This window comes from Lissotriton helveticus, chromosome 9 (genome assembly GCF_964261635.1).
Source record: "Lissotriton helveticus chromosome 9, aLisHel1.1, whole genome shotgun sequence".
NCBI lineage: Eukaryota > Metazoa > Chordata > Amphibia > Caudata > Salamandridae > Lissotriton > Lissotriton helveticus.
The window spans coordinates 137,130,006-137,155,188 of record NC_136070.1 but is presented as its reverse complement, the minus strand read 5'-3'; the positions used below and the strand labels follow the sequence as shown (position 1 = coordinate 137,155,188).

Below are 25,183 nucleotides of genomic sequence, written 5' to 3'. Positions count from 1 at the left end.
GTATATGGGAAAGAAGTATGGGCACCTTATATTCAGTCCATCGCAAATGCCATAGCAAAAGGATCCCCCATACCAGACACCTGGAAGGGGGCTGAGATAATCCCCATATTTAAGAAGGGGGACCGCTCTGACCCAGCAAATTACAGGCTGATCAGCCCGATAGACTGTGTCCAGAAGGTGGTAGCCAGGCTCGTGTTGTCGAGGATCCTGTCCTGGATAGAGGAGTATGATGTTTTGTCTTCTCTCCAGGCTGGGTTCCGCGCACACACGAGTACTATGGACCAGGTCTTCAGACTCGTTATGATTTATTGGCAGTGGGTTGTTCTCGGAGGTGGTACTTTGTACGCGGCATTCGTCGACCTTAAGTCAGCCTTCGACTTAGTGCCGCGTGCAAAGATGTGGAGTGTTTTCCAGGAGCAAGGCATGCCATTGGAAGTACTCTTCCTATTAATCAAACTGCATGAGGACAACTTTGCACAGGTTAGATGGGGAGACCAGGGCCAAGTAACAGATAGGTTCCCCATCCTTAGAGGAGTATGGCAAGGGTGCGTCCTGGCCCCAACGCTGTTTTCGCTATACATCAACAGGGTTATCGACTATTTCAAGGACTATCTAACGGATGCCCCTAAGTTGAATGGAATGCCGGTACCCCTCTTGATGTTTGCTGAGGACACTCTCCTAATTTCCAAAACGCAACAGGGCCTACAGAAGGCCATCGGGCGATTTGAAACATTCTGTAAGGACTATGGCCTCACCATTAACGTGACAAAGACAAAATTCATGGTCATGCACAAACATAAGTTTGTGAAAGGGAGTGCCATCATTAATGAGGAACCGCTCGAGCAGAAGCAATTCTTTACCTATCTTGGAATCACATTGGGTTCCAGGCTCGAATGGAAACTCCACACCAACCACCTCATCACTAGGCATGCCCAGTTAGCAGGAGTACTACTAAGGGAACTGCGTAGCTCAGCCACACAACCTATCTCCCCAGCACTTAAAATCTATAACACCAAAATAAATGCATCCATCTTGTACGGGGCTGAATTATGGGGGTTTAGCAACCTCACCCAATTATCCATCTCCCAAAACAAGTTTGTGAGGGGTCTAGTTGGCCTGCCACCACCTACGCCTCTTTTGCCTCTTCACTATGACCTTGGATGCCAGCGACTGGAGGTTGTGGCAAGGTATAGACCAGTGGCATACTGGAGGAGGCTCTGGGTAACACCAGAACTCTCCCAGTATGCCAAGGCCCTCCTCTACGTCCGGGGCCTTGATACCGCAAACAGGATCCCATGGTTTAGAGAGGTTACGGCGGCTTATATTGCCATGGGTCTAGGTATATTGTGGGAGAACCCAGCAGCTAATCCCTTTCCATCACGTAAGGACCTTAAAGAGTACTACTGGTCAATGGTGATAATGCAAAACTTTCAATTGTGCACCGGGCCATCATTAACCAAAGATTTCTTAGAGCTTAAGCACTACCAGTTTTTGAAAATTATTGGGACACGATCACAATTCCCGATGACAGGAAACGGTACCACCAGTACAGTTTTCAAAAAACTTTTTTAATTTTTCAAATAATTTTATTTGATTTAATTCTCTTACGAGAACAACAAATGTATACACGATACATATTCAATTTTTGCTAAAAAGAGATTATCACATTAATATCATTTTAAAAAAGACTTAAAGAAATTATACAAGTTAATACACACAAATTCATTGGGTGGAGCTTTGGAGAGGGAAATCAACATCTGGACCGAGTTTATATTACATTTTGTTTTGATCGGGGTAATGTATCTGTTCCTAGCTACTACCACCAACTCGCCAGGACATACAAACAGAACATGTTCTAGATCTTGCACCTCACCTTTGCATAAGTCACAGAGATTCGTCTCTCCTTGCTTTGATGACCACTTAAAGGTGTTTGATTTCAGCGGTAATATTCCAAGACGTATTTGAAGTATAGCTCGCCTTACTCCATGATTTAGGTTAAAAAAGATATATGGTTGCGTTTTTTTTAAAACTATTGTGTCCGCGTACTGTTTGTACATTGAGAGCCTGGAGCAGTGTTGAATATCCAATTCCATGCTTAGCCTCAGTGTTAAGTGCTTCAAGCAGAGTTTCAGCTGGGCTGGTGTCCAAGATATTAACATTTCTAGAGAGACTGATGATAATTTAAAAGCATTACTTAAGTTTTTTCCAAATATATATTTTCGATAGTCTTGCTCCAGTGTCTCTGTTTTTAACAATGCTCTAAGTGTTCCTGGGACTGCGTGAGCCAGGTTATATGCCCATCTAATTATATTTATGATCCCTCTGGCATAGGAACTAATTAACGATAGTTCTAGCCTGAGAGCTTGAACCGGAACAGCTTGCGGCATCCTGGTTAACTTCCGCAGGATTTTCCCTTCTTTGACATCTATTTGAGACCATTCTTTTATTGGAATATGTTCTATTGCAAATGATAAAACTGCAGATATTTTCGCATTATAAACCTGGAGCAGGGAGGAAAATTGTCTTCGACCAGTGGATGAGTAAAGTCTTTGGAGAGCCCCTGTATGGGCATCTGCTTTATGTCCCATTTTTTGCAAATGAGGCTGGTTGCGCAAAGTCTGAGAAAATGTTCCCCCAAGATATATATATATTCTTTTACGATTTCCAATGGATTACCTCCTAGTAGCCAGTTATAATTGCAATAAGTATTCTTTCCTGTAAATGGTAGAATTTTTGTTTTAGTGGTGTTAGGGATTAAATAGTTTTCATCTGTATATGTAGTGAGTGCCGTGAGGTTTCGTTGGAGACCGAAGGGAGTCAGATCCAAGATTACTACATCATCGGCGTACATCAGGCAGTGAATTTTGGTGGAAGCAATCTTCGGCGGAAAGTTATTGACCTGATTAAGAGTTTCTGGTAGATCACTCAGATATAGGGAGAATAATAGGGGGGCTAAAAGACACCCCTGTCGCAGGCCGTTTGGAGTTGGAAATGGGGAGGTTAGACCTTTCTCCCTCCCCATTTGGACTTGGCACCAAGTTCCGGAGTACAATGATGATATTAAATGGAGGAGATGTTGTGGTATTCCCATTTTCTGTAATTTGTTCCAAAGTTTAACTCGATCGACCTTGTCGAAAGCAGTGGTAAAGTCTACGAATACTGCATATGCTACCTGCGATTTTTTTACCACGTATTTTTCTAGTATTGTTTGAAGTACTGCAATATTATCTATGACTGAGTGTTTGGGTCTGAATCCTGCTTTGGAAGAGTGGAATGGAGCCGGTTGAAAATGCCCATTTTTTTAGGTGATCTAGAAGTACGGCGGCAACAATCTTCCCGGTTGCATCTAGGAGAGCTATTTGTCGATAGTTCCCGGGGAGCAGTCTCGAACCCTTTTTATGAATCGGGATTACTATGCTTCCCTTCCAGGACTTCGGGGTTTCCCCTGTACTAAGTATGTGATTATACGTGTATGTTAAAAAGTTACTCCACTCTTTTGGGTTGTTCTTTAAGACCGTAATCGGAATTTGGTCTGGTCCCATTGCAGCCGACCTTCTTGCCTTTTTTATGTGATGTTCTACTAAGGAAGGTGTTAGTGGCTCAATGTTTATGACTTTATCCTGTCCTATATCGATTTGCATTACTGTGTCGCAGTTGGAGACTTGGTTTACTTTATATAGATTAGTTATATATGTTTCCCAGTCTGTCGGTGGGACAGGGTTTGATTTTAACATTTTCTTTGTTCCTGTTTCTTGTGCTATTATAGTCCAAAAAGTACGTTTGTCTTGTCTTTTTGCTGCTATCTGGAGGTCTATCCATTTTTTATCCTGTAAGATTTGGTTTTCTTTTAATTTTTGTCTTCTGCGATGGTTTTTTAGTTTATTGATTTCCTGTTTTCTGGTGTCAGAGAAATATAGGAATTGTGCCCTAATCAATTTATTTAATTCCCTTGCCTTGAGATCTGAGGACATTCTTCTGTTGCCTTGTGTTTTTATCATTCCTCGTTTTCCGCTCTTCTGTAGTAGTTGAACAAGATTCTTGGCAACTGCCTCAAAATTTAATATTGGGTTTATGTTGTGATCAATTGAAAGTAAATTTGAGTTCTCAATGGTTTTGGTGATTTCTTTGATGGTTTTAGGGTTCCACGCTAGCCGACCCTGGACTGGATTTATGAGAGCTGTTTTGTGCAGCTCCATTATGTGTACTGAAGTTGTTTGTTTCTGGATTAATCCTGTTGTTAATTGAAGAATAGCGTGGTCACTTCCTTTCTCGAACTTTATATTAAGTTGATGTGCTAGAGCAAAGAGGCCTGGACTGCAGATCATATAGTCAAGGATTGATGCACTGAATCCTCCCCTTCTTGTAAAGGAAGCAGGGATGTCACCTTCTATGTTGCCATTTAAAAGTACTCCGTTGAGAGTAGCAAGTGATGCTAAAATGATTTTCCCTCTCTTATTTGGTTTACATCCTGAGGGAAATTGAGGAATGGATATTGCCTGAGCCTCATTTTCTTCTCCTAAATCCCATGTTTCTAATAAATCATTAGAGATTTGTCCGTTTAGGTCTCCTATAAGGAGCATCTGCGGGAAATTCTGATCTTCAACCACCTTTTCGATATCCTCGAAAATAGTTATCGATAGTGCATCCATTTTTGCTCCCGGTGGAATATAGACGTTACAGATAAGCATTTTGGTCGAGCTTCTGGTCTTATCAGTCCCTATTTTGATTTTCAAACATTGAAAGTTCTTTGAATGTGTTGGGATAATTTCCTGATCCCAATGGTAGTCTTCAGATAGGAGGATAGCGATCCCTCCTTTTGCGTGTCCATGGTTGACCGGTTCTGCTGGTATATCGTACACAAAGTAGTCGGGGAAATCAAAGTTTGTAGTTGCCCAAGTTTCTTGTAGTGCCACGATCCCTGGACGATCTTGGGAAATTGTTGCTAGTTTTTCTTGAGATTTACCTGCGATGTTCCAGGAATAGATGGTTAGACCGTGGCTAAAAAGGGCGCTTGATTTCGGGACCCGTTTTTTTGTTATTAAGGTTTTCTGCGATCCAAGCCCATGAGTTGTCCCTTGGGATTATTTGCTGAGATTGGTTATTCTTAACCCAGCTTCGTCTTTGTCCGTTGTTAATTGAAACCGAAATGTCATCTTTATAAGGATTTGACCAGCTGTTGTTTGTAAGCCGGGATCTACTGGATAATGATGTTTGACTTCATGGAGTTCTGGTGGCGGACCAGTTTCCACCTTACAAGGGCCACTTCAAATCCTAGTTTATGTAGGGTCTCTTTTTCTTTGTATATTATTTCTGGGATGACTGGTGACCAAAATTATGCAATAGCTAATGTAAGTTTGTTTTCGTCTGGGAAGGAGACTCATTTTATGTCATTTCTTGCAAGCGCTTGTAGAGGTTGTATCCGTTGAAGCAAATTTATTATTCTTTCCCTATTTAGAGGGTCCTTTCCCGAAGGGAAGAGGTCTGTAATTTCCACTCCACAGTTATAATTTACCTGTGATTTAAAAGGCACATCCCTCATCAATGGGGTTTGTTGTTGGCTTTCCTTTTGCGTCTTTAATTCTTTATCTGTAATCCTAGGTACAAATATTGGGGTGATAGGATTTAGAGGTTGGGAAAGCACTGCTTGCGCCTTTGAGGTCGTATACTGTTGCCTTTGCTCCGTCGAGTTATTACATATCTGATGTTCGTTTGTTTTTGCGTTGATCATCGGTGTTGTTTCTGGGAATCTTGGTTTTCGTTCCTTTTGCTTTTCGATCCTTCTGTTTTTTTCTTTTCTTTATCCGCTTACGGCAGTTGACATTTGTTCTCCTTATTTTTGTAGTCACTAGATGCGGAGATGCGACTAATGATGTATTTTTTGGGGTTTCTACTTTTTCTTGATTTGTCGCATTTAGCTCTTTTGATATGTTTTTTGTTTTTGTTTTATTAAATAAAGTACCCTTCCTGTCAATTCCTTCACTGGCAAATGGCTTGTAGGAAACAGTCTATCCTGTCCCTTTTGCAGTACCCATCCGGAGAGTATAGCCCATATTTTTTTTATCTGTCCGGAGTACAAACACCCACGCCAGTGGTTAAAGCCAATGTGTTTGTTGAACGGTATTACTAATGGGACAGAGGCTCTGAGGATTTTTAAGACAGACTGCTCCGAGAGTATTGTAATTGCTGTCTCTAAATTCCTGCACTGGATGTGGGCCATACGCAGGAAAAAATTACGTTTTAAATAAACTCTGGTCATTCTTGCTTAGCCCCCTTTTTTTTTTCAATATATTATCAGTGTTGTGACACTAGTTGTAAAGCGTATAATGAGCCTTAAACCTACTTTTTAAACTAAATTATTGACAAGGTTTTAAATATTGTATATTCTTATTTTTTAATACATATTCTAAACTAAATGGAACAACCAGTAGATCTGTTTCTGTATGAATTACGTGTCCCAGTTACTTTGGAGGTTTTATTGTGTGACTTTGTTTCCTTTTGATTCTCTTTTTTTTTTTTTTTAATGTGTATTATACATATTGTTAGTCTTTCATGACATGTGTCGAAATAAAGACTTTTTGAATTTGAAAAATGTTATTGTGATATTTTGTTTGGTCTTTGAATGGTGAATGATTGCTTCTGATTTTTCTGTACTGTATGTTATTTGTTGTGATTGTGTGACATCAGGCGAAAGATTTTGTTAATAATTTTTGGACGTAGATGTGCAATATCATGGTCCGGGTGTGGTGGAGGTGCCCGGGGTAGGGCCCCAGAAGGGGCGGGGGTGGTCTAGGGGGGGTGGCGGTGGGTGTTGTGGCCCTCTTGGATGTACAGCTGCATGTTCGTTGGCTCCATGGCATCTGTTGTTCTGCTGGTGTGGCTCTGGGCTGGGCTACCTTTTCTGGTGCAGGTTGTAGTCCGACTTTACACCAGGTCAGAGCAGGTGTTATATTCCTGTTGCTAACGCGCCTTATCGCCTGTTTGTGATCTTATCGCTGATCTAGCTGGTTGTTGGGAATATTGCGGAGTGGTGTTGTCGTGGCTTTTTGCACTGGAACGCCTACTCTGCATCTCATTAGTATTAGTTGCTGGGGCTATCGCAGGTAAACTGGTGATATGGGCTGTTAGCACCAGCTTGTGAATGAGGCAATATATTTATCGTGACTTTGGCTGCGATAAAGTGCCGATAACTCTGCGATGAGTCATTGAGAATATGCCCCGAGAGTTTCAGTTGCAACACATCACTACTTATATTCACCTTTTATTGGAGTCTGCTGTTTGTTTCTATTTCCTATGTTCTGATCTCGACGGTCACCCTTGTAGTGAAGTAACAAATGTATGCTTTTGTGCCAGATTATGGGTGCTCTCTTTGTAAAGGTTTGCATGCACACTTTGAGTTCTTTAAACTATGACTGTGAACAGGGTTATTTCCAGTCATAAATGTTTTCCTTTTTATACCATTAATTCTGATGACTTTCCAGAACTCTGCTGCTAAACTTCCCAATTATGTAGATCATGGCAACTTTATCAGTTTATAAAACACAACAGGTGGCAATTTGTCTCAATGGGAATGTGTATTGCCTCTAATTGCATTGCGCACCAGTTGTCCCAAATCTGGGTCTCTCCATCCAGTCCTGATTTTCTTTGCATTTTGATACTTGTAGTTCTTTCTGAACACATAATGAAAAATTCCAAACCATGTGTGGCAGAATGACAGAAAAAAAATGGGAATGGGTGGCCTTGTCATGTTTGCCATTATACATATTAATTGATAATCAATGGGCAGTTGATTATACCGTATACAAAGCAAGATGGAATATATCGCTAAATCCCAAATTATATTTAATTGGCTATGGTATTAATTGCATAAAAATACAAGATGATGATGATACTGCATGTTATATATCTATTAACCTGCCATAAAGTGTTATCGATAAATGTTACTTGTGTAGTTCGTATTCTGATTCAGCAGTTGATGCTGGAAAGGCTAACTGGGATTACACGAATATATGACAAAAAGAATATATTTTTCATTGGTTAACTAGAAAGTTTCTCTTGTACATTTGTTTTTATATGATATGGAAAGATCTAGCATGGAAAGAAAACATATTTCAATTGGCTTTATGTTTGCTTGACTTTATAGGAAAATATAGAACAAGTTCGGAGTTGTCAACGACATCAGTGAACACATTAACACGCTGATGTAAAGTTGATTACCGACTAGAAGATAACAAATAGCAGATTACTTTTTACAGCTACACTGAAGCACAATTGATTTTACCATCACAACGATAAAGGGACCAATGTTGAACGGGGAGTTTCTCACCCAAATTTTAGAAACTTACGCAGGGGCAGCAAAGTGTCCATTTTGTTCAAGTTCATCCGCACGCTGCGTCAAAGCTTCCACGCGGAGTGTCAGTGCTCTCAGCAGATTCTGAAATTCTTCATGCCTTTTCAGCTGGCTACGAACTGCCCCCAACTCATCCTGGCAAAAAAAGAAAACACATGAGAAATATCCCGCATTTCTTTTTAAAGTTTATTGTTATCATTCACGTTGATGTGTATTATTTAGTGTTTTTGCTCATCTTGTCGAATCCCTAATTCAAGCCACATATTCTTTTCTCCCTTCTTCCTTTTCTCTCTCCCTATCTTTTAATTTATCCTGCTTATGCTTTATGAAACAATCGATTTACACTAATCTACATTTTGTGCATTTGTATTGTATTCATATAATACTGTTCTTGGGATACGTTCTCAGTAAGCTTTTTCTTTTCAATAAAGCATCTTTAAATTTAACAAAAAAGAAAAGTCCAGTAAAAAATATGTATTCCCAGAAGACAATCATCTTACTATTCAACTGTTTCCCCTTCTTTAATCTGGAGCAAAAAATCTGACAAAGAAAATTCTACTGAAATACATACTCCCTTGATGGACAGATAGTAAAGCAGGACTGCTCTGGGACACCCAAGGACAAAACTGATACAATTATGGGACTCTTGCAGTCTTTGCAGATTTTGCAGATTCAAGTCATTTCCTAGCAGGGTTGAAGGTTCTCCTCCACAAGGACGGGTCTTCAAACAGAAACCTGAACCAGGAGGGTGCGGTAACGCTGGAAGTTTGCACTTCACATGAATATAAAAGCGGATATTTGTGCACAGAAATTAGATAGATCTGACTCTGGCCCTATGGCTCGTTAACATTAACACTGATCTGTATACTTTGAAATTCTGAGAATGTTTGTGGTTGTTGGGAAACTGTGTTGGCTGTTCTGCACAGCATGAAGCCTTGGCCTGTTGACCAGTTGTCCAGGGAGACCTCTGCAACGGGCGATCCCATCCATATTCAGCCTGCAGATTCAGAGGGTTAACATAAACGTTTTGAGCCCATCCCACCATGGGAATCCGGACGACGTCTCGCGATAAAGAAGGTTTGAAATATAGTGGCAGCGGCGTGCAAATATGTCGACTATGAGCACACCCTGCGAAGAGTGGGGAGGGTTGAACATTTCTTTGAGCTTTGTTGCCTTGGGCGCTGTTCACCATATCCTTAGAGCAGAGGGCCCTGTATGACTGAAATGTGCCCTTAGAGCAGGAAAATACAGGAGATTCTACAACATTCTTTGCATGGTTTGGGTGGTCCAGTCCCGTGGCTGGCTGTGCACTTAGTTCCCGTAATGCCAGGAAAGTCCACTTAAAAATATTACATACAGTTCACCCCAGTTCGTTCACATAAATTGAACAGTTCCGTCTCATCTATGAATGTACTTTTTGTTCCGCAAATTCCGGAAAGAGTACAGCTACTAAATGATAACTACTTGTGTGCAAAACCTGACGCAACTGGTCAGTTTTTTACACAACGTAGAAATAATATTTAGTCACAAGATAATGAAATGTCTCATATGAGGGGAACAATGAAAGAATTTAAAATTGAATGCTAAAGATGTGTTCACATGGTTCACATCACAGTATGGAAAGGGAAACTGTCCAAATGCTTCAGAGCAATAATTCTATACCATATATTGCTGTACCCTGGTATCCGACATTAGCAACCACTCCAACGTCAACAGGAGAATCACCCACCATGTATCCCACAAAAGAGCCACATGCACACATGCTTTATAGAGCACGGGAAATGGAAAGGAAAGATCAAACGTTCCAGGGATTTTAATGGAGCCAACGTCGTTTCATCTAACAATGTGACTTAATGCAAAATGGCATAAATATATGCAGAAAATACATGGTGAACAACTGTAAGACTGGTGGATGTGGGTAGAAGAGCATATGATCAACTGGCAAAATTTCACTTTACCTACGTCCTTGGATACTTCTAAAATAGCAGAGGAAGCTCTTTCACTCTCTATTAGAATAATGGTGATGAGGAATACTGATTGACGAGCGCATTAGCCACCCCAGAGGGCATCCCAGTGCTATTGAAACACTGAAATGAAAACCACAACCAAAACCAAAACAAACCAGAAAGCTCAGAACACTGAATAGCAGGATACACTCTATATATATATATATATATATATATATATATATATATATATACATATATATATATATATATATATATATATATATATATATATATATATATATATATATATATATATGCCGATGTGAGGTAAGTTGCAGCTTCGATGACAGTCTCTTTAGGCATTTGTCTATTCGGAGACCTTCTCTATCGAGTGGGTGTGCAGCCAGTGATACTGGATTTCTTGAGCATCTCCTGGCTGCCTGCATCACCAGGGAGTCTACCTGGGGATGTCCTATAAGGCAGACCTGGGTATATTTCGGTGCTTCATATTTTTTATCTTTTTGTAGCATATTGAATGCGACTGTGGGAGGGGTTTGAATACGTTTAAGCCCCTCTTGACATATATGATTAATGATCGGAATTGATGGTACAGCTTTTTTCCTGGACAGTTCATGAAAAGCATAGAGTAAGCATTCGGTATCCTCAATTATAATTAGTAGGAGGCACTTCTAAGCCCTTTTGATGGGAGAATGAATTTTCGTTATTTCGTTTGGTAGTGAATCCTTTGCGTGTGGACTAGGTGGTGCTGTTATCCGTGCGAAATAACTGTTCCGTTCAACCCTATAAGCTGAACCAGTGTCGTGATGGAGCACACCTTTTTTTTCTCATCCTCATCTTAAGTAGAATCTACTCTTTTTTGATATGGGAGGATGATCTGGAGGTAACATCAGCTGATGCAGCAACAGAGGTTACTGGGATGGAAGCAGGGCCGGCTTTAGGGCAGTACAACCGGTGCGGCCGCACTGGTTGCTGACCTGTGGAGGGGGGCGCTGACCTCAGGGGGTGTGCTATGTTCAGCAATAACCTATGATTGGAGAGATGAGGAGTATTTTTTCCCAGTAGTAGTAAGAGAATCCAAGGAGGAGGTCATGGGGGTGGGGGAAAATGTTTGCACACTGGGTGCCACCACTGCTAAAGCCGGCCCTGGATGGGAGTGGTGACGGTGGAAGAAGTGGCTTAAGGGTGCTATTTGTGAAACTTGTGGACAGGCAGGCGGGTGCCCTTGACTAGTCATTGAAGGATATTTATCATCATAATCTGACATCAACTGCTGCAGATTTCTCAACAGATAAACTGACACCTAGAGCATGGGATGTAAGGGATATCACCAAGACTCTAGTAATCTTGGTACTCTTCGTTGGGATCATAATGGCATTCGTAGTGTGGACAGTGGAAAGAGCTAATATGTGGGATACGCCAGCATATGTTTGTGGCATCTTTGGTGGGTTAAGGTCCTGACATTCAACCTTTAATTGGTCTGAGCTGCATGCAGTCTCAAAAGGGCCCTCTGCCTCCAACTCTTCTTCTGCCTGGAAGTGGCAAAACTTCAATTCGCACAGGATTATGGGAGGTGTCCCATGTTCTGTTTTATATTGTGAAAGAAGCAGTGCATATCAATAGAATTGATGGTAAAGGCTTCCCTGGCATAGGTGTCAATGTGGACGGGGCAGCAGTCGTAGACTTCATCGACAGAGTGTGGAGAATTATCTTCACCAGAGAAGATGTCATTGTAGTCGTGGATAGTTTGTGGGTCTTAGCCTGTGGAAGTCTCTTATGTGGCGGCTGACAATGGAATAGAGACTTTTTTCAACGGACCTAGCAATGACTAATGTTTTGTCAATAACAGAGGCATCTCCTGAAACGCTGTCATCCACAGAAGTTTTGATCGGACCCATTTAGTGAGGACCACAACATCTTTAAAAGACTGTGGGGTTGGACAGTCTTTTTAAACGCTTTCTTATGCACATTATGAGACGGGTTATCAGAAGTGGGGGCTATGCCTTTTGCAGGATGAGCCTTCTTTAGTGGTCTTTCTGGATTCTGATGTTCATGCTTGTGGGCCTTTTTGGGATATGCCAAGGGAGAGCTATCCTGTACAAGCTCATCCCTTGGGGAGAGGTTATCGCTGGCCTTCAACTTCTGAGGCCCCCTCTATAACTGACCTTGCAGTTGTTTAGAATCATTGAACAAAAGACCCTCAAGATTTTGCCGGGCTTGGATTTATGAACCTTGTACAAGCACTTCATACATTACTTATCAGGGTCATGATTGAGGGCACTAAGTTTACCACTTGCAGGCCGACTTTGAAGAGGCACTTTTTGGCAGACTCAGACATGCTGGTGCTCATCAAAACCCAATTTCTAGAAAACTAGGGGCTAGATGTAGGTAATTCTATTTTACCACTTCTTAAATACCGAATTTTACCGATTCGGTATTTAAGAAGTGGTAAAATAGGGGGGGGGGGGAATGTAGGTATTTCAGAATCGGTAAATACCGAATCAGTAAGATTCGGTATTTACCGATTCAGTAAATACCGATTCGGTAATGCCCATTGATTCCTATGGGCATTGAAGCCCATAGGAATCAATGGGCATTACCGAATCAGTATTTACAGATTCGGTAAATACTGATTCCAGCAAGGGTGCAGGGGGTGTCACTTTGACACCCTCTAGCACCCCAAATACAGGCATGTGTGCCATGTGACACGCAGACATGCCCTAAGGGCATGTCTGTCTGTCACATGGCATAGGTGTGCATGCACACATGTGCATGCACACCTGGATTCGGTATTTTACCACCCAATTGGATTGGGTGGTAAAATACAGAATCTGTAAGGCCTTTGGGACTCAGAAGAGTCCCACCTACATCTGGCAGTTACCGAATCGGTAAAAATACCAATTCGGTAAAATTGGCCACATACATCACAAATACCCATTTACGGGTCGGTAACGGCCTAAATCGGCCGTTACCGGTCGGTAAATGGCCTCCTACATCTGGCCCTCAGTCACATGAGATAGAGAAGGTTTTTTTAACACACTATACTAATCTATATACATCCTGATCCGTTATCTGATGTAATCAAGGAGTATTTAGGGGGTATCGTACTACCCACTCTTAGAAGAGAGCAGCAGTCTAGAGCGATGGCTCCTATCACGCTCACTGGGGTTCAAGAGTCCATCATGATCTCTCCCAATGGGAAAGCTTGTGGGAATAGTGCATTTCTGGCCGAGATGTATAAAATCTTTACAGTCAAAAAATCAATCAAAGAGCAAGGGTTTTCTGGGGCGCGTCCTGTCCACAAGGGTAATGTATAGAAACAATGAGGTATTTTTTAGCTCACCTTCACTCACATCACACTGTTGCACGACACCCGCTCCGCTGTAGTCAGGCGTCGAAGCACAACCAGGTGGCACTCGGCCGTCTGGTTGGGACCCCAATGATGAAGCATGACACCAACCAGGTTGGTGTGTGAGGGGTCTTTTAACACACACCAATGGGTCCAATCTCTAGGCCACCAATACAAGTGACTATGAAAAAACATATACACATAGTGGGCTAGTCCACATTGCTTCTATATAAAATCTTTACAGCCCGGATTGCGGCATTTCTGATCAAATTGTTCAGCAAGATTCTTGAGGGGTGTGAAGTGCCTAGTAGATTTACAGAAGCTGTAATTGTTAGCTTTTTGAATGAGGGCAAACCACCCGATTAGCCTGACTCATATCGACCCATGAGCCTTTTAAACAATGACTATAAGCTTTTTTACAAAGATCATTGCCTCTAAAATAACACCATTAGCTAAGGAGTGGTACATAGTGACCAATCTGGCTTATTACCAGGGAGAACTATCATGGGTAACACCAATGTTCTCCTACATGTTATTGACTTCTTCACAAATAATAAGACCACAACGGTTATCATTATGATAGAGGCACAAAGAACCTTTGATGGAGTTTACAGGCAGATTATTTTCGCTACCTTAACTAGATTTGGCGTCTCTTCGAAGCTAGTGAGGCTTTTAGGCAAATTATATGTAAGAGCTCAAGCCAAAATCATGGTGTATTTGCATACAGCAGTAACACTTTCAATTAGTCGCTGTACCTGGCAGGATTCCCCGATGTTCCCGATGCTATACTTTTCATTGAACCTCTGGCTTCAGCCCTCCAGTGAGACCCTCTAATCAAAGCACTTTTACAGGGAGCACCTAACTGAAGTGGTTTGCCAATGATTTGATACTGTATCTGAATGCTGAGGAGAACAATATTAATAGAACATTTGCCATAATTAAAGATTTTTCAGATTTAGGGGGCTACAGAATTAATCATTCTAAATCGGAAGTCCTTTTATTCCATTCTTCCAAACTCCTACTACCCATCGAAATGTGGCCACAGCTCCAGGTCTAAAATCATATTAGATATTTTTATATCCCATGACTTTTCAGAACTATACCAACTTAACTATTTTTTTTTTCTAAACAAATTTTATTCATTTACAACAAGTACATTAGGATCAACGCTCAGAGAACATAGTGCACCGAAAATTACATTCTTTAACATCTTGTGCAGGTATAATGCTCCAGTCGTAACCATTTCTTCCTTGCTAATGTCCTCGCCTTACCAACTTAACTATCTACCACTTTATCTAAAGCCTAGTATATATTGCATCAATGGCAGCCGTATCCTCTTACCATTATTGGATGAGCAGCAGCAATCAAAATGATTCTCCCACTCTTTATTTTTTCTAATGAAACAATCAAGGTACCCCAGAGTTTCTTTACTGAAATTGACCAGATGCTGCAACATTTTATTTGGCTTGGTATGAAGCTCCGTACCAGGTTGGAAACTCTACAACTAACTATAGAGGATAGTGGATTAGCGCTTCTTCATTTTAAGGAGTACTATCAGGCTTCGTTTCAAGATTGGTGTGTTTGGGCAGCAACTCTGCAAAATCTTTCCAATAACTTTAATCTTGAGGAAATGTTCAGTGAATCTGGAATTAGGATTTCCCCCTTCCACAACATTTCCAAGCTCTAGAAACGTTTCAGATATAAATTCCCTTTTGTTGTGCTTTGTAGATTCATTCAGCTGGAGGAGGAACATTTTTTCCCCCAATTTCATCCCAATATCTTACTAAAAGGTGGCAATCTAGTAGGCCTCCAGATAGAAAAGAGGAGTATCCAGGACCGGGAAAAAGTAGGTATTCTTCGCTTTAATGATCTCTGAATGGCTGGCGTTATGAAGCCCGGGGTGCAGATTCTATCAAGTAATCCGGCAATTACAAATATGATGCTTCATCACTTCATGCAAAAAATCCAGCCCCCAAGAGATGTGGTGGCTTCCACTATTAGCCAAGCTTATTATGTTAGTGGACGAATTGGAATTGGTACCCTATACTGTTGGAACATCTTTATATTAAATTGGTACCGGCAGCTTTAGATAAGATCGAGATTTCAATTGTGTGTATGATTGAGGCTTCTACCTGTAATCAATATAATCAATGGGCCCAAAAAGCCATTAAAGGGGCTAATTTCAAAAGAAAAGCCTTGTTCTCAAAAAGGATGCTTTACTATATGCCATCTCAATAAAACAAAATCTATCTGCATCTGAGCTACGTTTTAGATGTGGCCCTGATAAAGGACATTGGCTCCATGTTTGCTTTACCTGCCCCGTTTTATTTAATTTTTGGACCAAGGTGTTTCAGCAGCTCAGTGCCAAACTCCAGGGTTCGGTATTAACCGATCCCTTAGAAGCTTTTTTTGGGATATGCAATGCGGTAACCATCTTTAGTGGCCAAATATTTGATTCTACAAAAACAGAAAATGGTAGAAACTCCTCCTATAAGTATTGGGTGCATAAGATGCAGCAGGTGAAAGCAAGGAAAAAGCTTTATGCCTGATGAGTTGGGGCCTAAGCCAAATTAAACAAAAAATGGGAGGAGGACGAACAGTATTGTCAGGTAAACTGTTATATGTGTATTATTGTCTTGCTGCAAAAAATTTTAGACTTTGTGAGAATTGCATAATTAACTATGTATTAAGATTTGCAATGGTTTGCTATTTCCTTTCATGTCTTGCTGTAAGGATATGGATCTTAGGACTATGTATGTAAAGAAGTCAAAGATTTTATGTCTAGTGAGTAGGGCCCCTATCCCTATTCCAACTTCAAAAGGCCGGGAGAGGGAGAAATAGTTCAAACTGTGTTAACCACTTCGACGCTCATGACGAGCTCAGTTCGTCATGAGGTACGCCTGTCGTACGCTCATGACGAGCTGAGCTCGTCATGAACCGCGGGGTTTTTAAACACTCAGCGCACGGCGGGAAAATGTGCCGCACGCATGAGGTTAAATGAATTATGAACAATGTATAATGATCTTGGTTCGCTTGTTGTTTATCCTCATGCTTCATTGCAACCATCTTAATCTTACAAGTATGTACATATCCAGCCCTATTGCAAGCATGAATGGTAATGTATTTTTGTTTCTAACTGCTAGAAAATAAAAGACTGTCTGGGGGTTTTGTCTCAAAAGGGACTACATATTCTTGATTGTAGGGGTTTAATGGCAGAAAGCTGGCCCTTATATAGCAAAGAAGGACAAAGATGAAGAAGGTTTTCAACGATTGCATAAGAAATAAATGGTGCCACATTTGGCAATAAGCCAACATTTAAAATGTTCATCTGAAAGTTCAATGCAAAAGGTAGTTGAGATGGTGCTCATTGTGACTTGGTTAACATTTTTACAAAGCGTGAGTTGCGTAACAATGGATAAGAGTCTTTTTAACAACCAAAATTCCGTATGAATAACTGAAGATTAGATTAAATGTTGATCGTATAAAAAGTGAGGCTTGGATGGTAATCTTAAACTGGCACAACAGAGGATATGGTGGAGATAATACTGATCTTAAGCAAAAATGCAGAAATTACACTGAAATACTAAGGACAAATGTTGGATGTGTATCATTACAAATGAAAATTAGTTACTTGACTGTAACTACGGTTCTCCAGTATTGGTATCTTTCATAGATTCACATGCTTGAATCATCCCCTTCGTCGTAGTGGGAGTCCCAAGGTGTGTATATATATATATATATATATATATCAGCAGTAGATAACATTACCATAGGCTACCATGCAATGAAAAGTCTGTGCCACAGCCTAGCCACCTTCTTTTGTAAAAAGAACCAAATCTAACCAACAGCCAATCAGGCGACAGCACCTTCTAGAACAATCCCAAGAGAGGCTAGGTTCCTCAGATTTTCGAGCACAAGTGTGCAAGTATAAACCTTAGAGAACAAAGTAAGCCTCTCCGGGGAGGAGGGAAAGTCGCATGTGAATCTATGAAAGATACCAATACTGGAGAACTGTAGTTACAGGCAAGTAACTAATTTTCTTCTCCAGTATTGGATCTTTCATAGATTCACATGCTTGAATCAGAGTAGCTAGCAGTTTCCTAAACATGCATGTTTAATAAGAAAACAAGTTACTTACCCGTAACTTTGGTTCCCCAGTATTGGTAACTTCCCATAGCTTGTATCATTCCCCGTCGTCGGAATGGGAGTCTCGGTAACAAAAATAACATAGCAGTAGGTACAAAAGAGAAAGAAAAAGGCCCAGGCCTCATTCCCTTTTGTAGCATATCCGCTTCTTTTTGTAAAAGAGACCAAAACTAAGCCGCAGCCAATCAGAGGAGCCTTTCCCCATAGAACCCTCCTGAAGGAACCTCAGAGCCTCAGATTTTTGTAGCCGTTGTGTAACAGTAACCACATCTGCTGAAGGCTGGGCTTTCCCAGGGGAGGAGGGTGGGCGCATGGGAATCTATGAAAGTTACCAATACTGGGGAATCAAAGTTACAGGTAAGTAACTTGGTTTCTTGCCCGAGTATTGGAACTTTCATAGAGTCCCATAGTTTATGTCAGAGTAGCTAGCAATAAGAAATAAAGCACATGTTGTGACATAAAAAGAAACATGATTGCCTCTGTACCATCATGAAAGCAGAAGTAAATTATATACTGAAAGAAAAAATTGTATTGACAGTAAACACAAAATGTGCATAAAAAGGAAGGAGGGATAGCAGGGAAAGCTCACCAATTAGTGGACGAGGTTCCTCAGGACTGCCTGGCCCACAGCTGTGTCTTCCTGTGTCAAAGATTCCAAGCAGTAATGCTTCGTAAAGGTGTGCACGCTGCTCCAAGTCGCAGCTCTGCAAATGTCTCGGATGTGTACTCCCACGAAGAAAGATGTAGATGAAGCCACGGATCTTGTGGAGTGTTCTCTAATCCTGCTGTCCAGCGGCTTACCCGCTGTTGAGTGGCAATATAGAATAGCACTGGAAATCCATCTTGCAATACTTTGCTTTGAAAGTGGAAGACCCTTGCGAGGATCACCAAAAGCAATGAATAATTGTGAAGATTTACGAAATCCTTTGGTGCGATCCAAATAAAATTTCAAGCACCGCTGTACATCCAGAAAATGAAGCGACTTCTCCGCTGGAGTGGAAGGTTGAGGAAAGAAAGGCTTGAGAAGAAAACCAGTTACTTACCTGTAACTACGGTTATCCAGTATTGGTATCTTCCATAGATTCACATGCCTGAATCATTCCCCGTCGTCGAGGCGGGAGTCCCACGGTAAAAATATATACAATAGCAGTGCCTAAAAATTTCTTGTAGTAGGCTGGAAAAGCCGAAAGGCCTAACTAGGCCTCAAAACTTAGCAGCCTATCTACATCATTATGTAAAAAGACCTGAAATAGTAGCCTCAGCCAATCAGCTGTCCTCACCCTCTAGAACCTTCCCAGCCCAGGCAGTTCTCCTCAGATTTTCCCAGCACAAGTGAGAAGTAGTATCCATAAAACAGAACTGCCGTGCCGGGGAGGAGGGTGGGTGCATGTGAATCTATGAAAGATACCAATACTGGATAACCGTAGTTACAGGTAAGTAACTGGTTTTCTTATCAAGTATTGGGGTATCTTTCATAGATTCACATGCCTGAATCAGAGTAGCAAGCAGTGACATCATGTCTGTCGTTAGAGGAAGGTGGGAGACAAAATAAACCATAAACATCCCCACATAACCAGGAAGGTAATAGAGCACAAACTTGTTAACATAACATATGCACCAAAACCTTCATAAGTACATTAGATATATGACCGCATTTGAAAATGCGAAAACATCATAATGAAAAGATACGCTTAAAACAGGCAAATGAAGAATAAAAGACTGTAAAAAGTCTAACCTTAGTGTAGAAGATGCTGCAGTACCGCTTCTCCAACTGCTGTATCATCATGAACTGCCGACTGCAGACAGTAATGTTTGGTAAAAGTGTGCACACTTTTCCACGTAGCAGCTCAGCAAATGTTCTCCAGCGTCACTCCAGCGAAAAGGGCCGTTGACGCTGACATTGTTCTGGTGGAATGCGCTTTGACCTTTCTTGTTAAAGGTTTGTTGCTTTATCATGACAGAAGATAATCGTAGAAGACAACCATCTAGCTATAGTTGCTTTCGTTACAGCTTGACCCAAGGTGGCTTGACCATAAGCAACAAAAAGTTGATTGGATTTGCGGATGTCCTTTGTTTTTTGAAGATAAAACCTCAGGCACCGTTTCACATCCAGAGAATGTAAAACCTTCTCCGCTGAAGTTTTAGGATCCGGGAAAAAAGTTTTGAGTTTGACCGGTTGATTGATGTGGAATTGAGTTGGTACTTTTGGAATGAATCTTGGGTTAGTTCTAAGTGTGACAAAGTCTTTAGAGAATTGTAAGAAAGGCTGTACAATAGTGAAGGCCTGTATCTCACTGACTCTGCGGGCTGAAGTGAGAGCCAGTAAGATAGCCACTTTCCAAGTTAGAAACTTTAGCTCCGCCTTGTGAATAGGTTCAAAAGGCCTTTTTAGAAGTTGAGACAGAACAATATTAAGATCCCACTCAGGGGGAGGAGGACGAACTGGTGGAAAAGCTCGGAATAGCCCCCTAAGGAATTGTTTGATCAAAGATGATGAGCATAAGGATGGTTTGTTGGAACTCTTCCTGAACCTGGATATCGCCGCTAGATGCACCTTAATGGACTAAAAAACAAGTCCAGCCCTAGCTAAAGACAGCAGATATGGAAGGATGTCTTCAGGAGGAGCTTGAAGTGGATGAATATTATTTTCTCCACACCAGGAGCAGAATCGTTTCCACTTAAAACGATATGTCTTGATGGTACTTGGCGCACGGGCCTGTGATAAGATCGCCCTGCAGTCTGAGGAAATGTTAAGATCCTTGAACTCTAGGAAGTCAGGAGCCAAGCGTGCAAGTGCAGTGATTGAGGATCCGGATGTTGGACCTGGCCTCCCTCTCTTGTTAACATTGACACTGTCGGTTTGAGACGAAGTGGAGGCCGCTGAGAGAGCAGAAGGAGTTCCTGAAACCAAAACTGTCTTGGCCAACGGGGAGCAATGAGGATGAGAGTGCAATGTTCCCTCTTCATCTTCTGCAGTACCTTCGGAATGAGCGGAATCGGAGGATAAGCGTACGCAAATATTCCGGACCATCTCATCAAAAGGGTATTTCCCTTTGACCCCTGTTGAGGAAACCTGCTGGCATAAAATAGGCATTTGCTGTTCTGCTGCGTGGCGAACAAATCCAGCGTTGGTGTTCCCCAAGTTTGAAAGATCCTTTCTACTTGATGTTGTTTGAGCTCCCATTCGTGACAGCCCGTGAAAGCTCTGCTGAGGTTGTCGGCTAGAGAGTTCTGGACGCCTTGCACATGTTCCGCTCTGAGGGATATGCCATGGCGTATGGCCCATTCTCACATCTCCTGAGCCTCTAGCGACAGGGTGAGAGATTTTGTTCCTCCCTGTTTGTTGATATAGTACATGCTGGTGGTATTGTCCGTACGCACCAGCACGGACGAATTCGCAATCCTGGGAAGGAAGGCTTGCAGGGACAGAAAAATGGCCCTCAGCTATACGCTGTTGATGTGTTTCCGTCGGTACCGACGAGGCCATCGTCCCTGGATCTGAAGGTCCTGAAGGTGACCTCCCCAACCTTCCATGGAAGCGTCCGTAGTCAGGGTGAACTCTGGAATGTCTTGTAGAAAGGTGAGGCCTGGTGACAAATTGGGCGCCTTCGACCACCAAAGAAGGGCTTGCTTCATTTTGGTAGTTACTTTGATGCGGTCGTCGAATGATCGGTCGACTTGCCTCCACTGACGAAGTAACTCCTCCTGTAACGGTCTCATTCTGAGTCTCGCCATAGGGATGAGGCTGATTGCAGAGGAGCACATACTAGAAGGGAAGCAAATGTCCGAACTGAAAGTGACTTTCTTGCAAATATTTGGTTTGCTAGTTTCAACAGTTTGTTCTGCCGCTCCTGAGTCAAGAACGCCTTGTACTGGCATGTGTTCAAGACCGCTCCCAGAAAGGTCAACTCCTGACGAGGTTGAAACTGAGATTTGTTCGAATTGAGAGTCAGACCCAGATTCGAAAAGAGGGAGAGGGAACTCCTGACCGCTTCCATTGTGGAGTTTCTCGATGGTCCTTTTAACAGCCAGTCGTCGAGGTATGGGAAGACTTGTATTCCCTGGGACCTCAACATTGCTGCCCACTGGGGCTAAACATTTGGTGAAGATCCTGGGGGCCGATTTGAGGCCAAATGGAAGTACTTTGAACTGGAAGTGGACGCCAGCCACTTGAAACCTTAGGTATTTGCGGTGTTTTGGGTGAATAGGGATGTGGAAGTAGGCGTCTTGCAGATCCAGAGAAGCCATAAAGTCCCCTTTGTTGAGACAATTCAGAATGTCCGTCAACGTTACCATGCGAAAACTCTGTTTCTTTAGATATTTGTTGAGTTTGCGCAGATCTAGTATTGGACGCCACTCTTCTGAAGTTTTCTCTACGAGGAAGAAGCGAGAATAAAATCCTTTCCCTTTCTGAGAAGGAGGAACTCGTTCTATCGCATTCTTGTGTAGCATCTTTAAGGCTTCTTTGAAGAGTAAGTGAAGACGAGGGGGAGGGGGACCCCTGGGCGGCGTTGTTGGTGGCTTCTGTAAAAACTCCAGAGTGTGTCCGTCCCTGACAAGATCCAGGACCCACTGATCCGAAGTTATTGTCCGGTAAAAGGCGGAAATTTAGGCGCCCACGGGAAGGGGAGGATGAATGGCTGACGTCCGGCAAAGCTCATTGGCGCTTATTGGAATCACGCACTTGATTGTTTGAGCGTCGTTTCCCTCCCTGACGAGAGAAAGATCCAGAGGCAGGCTGTCTGTAAGAGCTTTGATAGTATGCTTGTTTGTACTGAGATTGGTATTGGCGATTTTGCTGGTTGGAATAGTTCCCCCTGGAGGAGTAACCACGGCCTCTTGCTCCTCTAAAGGATCCCCTCTTGTATTGTAGGGTACCAAGGGATTTAGCTGTTTCTGTATCTGTCTTTATTGCCAGCAAAGCGTCATCGATGTGTTTACCAAAAAGTGAATCTCCATCATACGCCATGTCCAAGATTTTTGTTTGGACCTCAGGCATGAAGGTGGTAGCCCGGAGCCAACCTTGACGCCTAAGTACTGCTGCTCCTGCCAATTGTCTGAAGTTGGTGTTAGAAATATCAAGGGCGCAATCAATGATTTCCGAAGCTGCCCTTTCTCCCTCCAGTACGATCCTGCGCACCTCTTGTTGCTGATCCTCAGGGATCAACTCAAGGTATTCAGACAGATCGGACCACATCTGCCTATCGTAACGGGCCAGGATAGCTAACGAATTAGCAGCTTTAATGGAGGCTGCTGCATTTGCAGAGAACTTCTTTCCAATGGCATCCAGTCTCCTGCCTTCCTTGTCAGGTGGTGTGGAAATGGGAACAGAAGGATTCTTGGACTTCTGCTGTGCAGCCTGGGATATGACAGAGTCTGGTCGAGGGTGACCTATTAAACAAGATGGAGTATCCGATGGTGCTCGATACTTTTTCTCTATTCGTGGAAGGACTGCAGGAATGGAAGCAGGCGTTTTCATGATGTTGAGGCCTTCCTTCCATATATATTCAATAATGGGGATAGCCCTGGTAACTCTGCGATATCCCTCTTTAAAGTCATGCAAAAAGCAGTCAGACTGCTCCACTGTGACGGTCAATTCAAATCTATTAGCTGCACGTTGCATAATATTATGAAAGCCGCCGATATCCTCAGGTGAAGAATGTGAAGGGCGGGGTGCAGGCGGTGAAGGCATAGGAATGACGTAATCCTCCCATGGATCTATAGGTGTATTATCTGGCAATTCGCCCTCTTCCCTGTCATCATCGTCATCATGAGAAGAAGTATCCGTGTCATTTTGAGGTGAAGGACCAGTATCTTGTCTTGGAGACAATGATGTCCGCGGTGACGGAGGCCTTGGCAAGTTAACTGGGGTAGCCGGCATTACAGGTGCAACCGGAGTTTGAGGAAATCTCTGGCGATAGTCGGCCAACATTGCTTGTAAATCCTGAATTAAAGTAGATGGCAATTGAGTAGTGTTCTCCGATTGTTGAGGTCTGGCATGGGGTGATTGATATGGCGTCGAGAAATCCTAATGTTCATAATGACCATGGTCATCATCCTCATCGTCCTCCTGATATTTGATATTTAATTGAGACGGGTGACGGGCAACCCCAAAAGGACCCTCATCCTCCTCACCGTCATCTGAATTTTCTTCCATATATGTCTCCAAAATATGTGATAGTAAGAGCGGAGAAATGTGGGAATAATCTCGCTGATACGTTTTCATTTGAAAATGTGTATACTGGACATTTGTAGGGATAGAAGTGGGCAACAGATGAGCAGATGCCACTGCCGTCGTTGATGACGATGAAGCCATTGTAATCGGATTCTCCGTCGACGGAACCGTCGATGGCTTGTCTGTTGACGGTACTAATGATTTCGCCGTCGACGGGGTCGTCAATGGTGTCTTCGTCGACGAACCCTTCGTCGACGAGGCCGTCGATGATTTCTTCGTCGACGGGGCCTTCGTCGACGAGGCAGTCGATGGTTTCTTGGTCGATGCGTCCTTCGTCAACGAGAGCATCGTTGGTGTCTTCGTCGACGAGACCTTCGTCGACGACGATGATGGTTTCGTCGACGGGATTGTCGTCGACGGACCGGAAGTTTTGGTAGACGGGGCCGTCGTCGACGGAGACGTCGACGACGGGACAGTTGGTAACTTGGTTTTCGTCGTCGAAGACTTCACAGATGATGACAAAATTGTTATAGACATCAGAGGTGAGGTAATAGCTGAAGTGGTGACCATAGAAGTAGTTGTAGAAGTAGAAGTCAAAGTAGTAGTATGAGCAGACACCAGAGAAACAGTTTTAGCCTGGGCTGTACTCACAGTTGTCGTCCGAGGAGAAGATGCACTCTTTGAGGGTTCTGAGGCTCTCTGAGAGGATTTAAGTTTCTTCTTTCTCTCAGGAGAAGAGCTTTCCCTGGATCTGGCTCTCTTGCTGGAGGTAGAGGCCTTGTCCTCATCATCAGTGGAAGAAGATTTCAACCACAAAAGAACCCTTTCCTCCCTATCCCTGATTGTTTTTGAAGGGAAGGTACGGCAAATTCTACAGTCCTTCACACCATGTGATGGGTGCAGACAATAAATGCAGTCAGAGTGCTGGTCATCCACATGGACCCTCTTCTTAAAGCAGGTTCCACAAGCCTTGAAAAGAGCCTTCTTTTCAGACATTTTTCTGAGGTAAAAAGCCAAAAAAGCCAAAAAACTGAGTAGGCACTCAGGGAGACTCCCTTACACACGAAGTGCGGTGAAAATCTGAGGAGAACTGCCTGAGCTGGGAAGGTTCTAGAGGGTGAGGACAGCTGATTGGCTGAGGCTACTATTTCAGGTCTTTTTACATAATGATGTAGATAGGCTGCTAAGTTTTGAGGCCT

At 42.5% G+C, this 25,183-nt stretch overlaps 1 protein-coding gene across 2 annotated transcripts in view; it reads right to left on the bottom strand.

Annotated features, from left to right (window-relative positions):
* The window catches only part of SPTBN5 (spectrin beta, non-erythrocytic 5), a 2,054,098-nt gene that overhangs the window by 1,572,696 nt on the left and 456,219 nt on the right, over positions 1-25,183 (bottom strand). For both annotated transcript variants that reach the window (XM_078659643.1, XM_078659644.1), the window contains exon 21: positions 8,343-8,482. In XM_078659643.1, the coding sequence (XP_078515769.1) occupies positions 8,343-8,482 (140 nt within the window). The remainder of the gene's footprint in view (positions 1-8,342; positions 8,483-25,183) is intronic.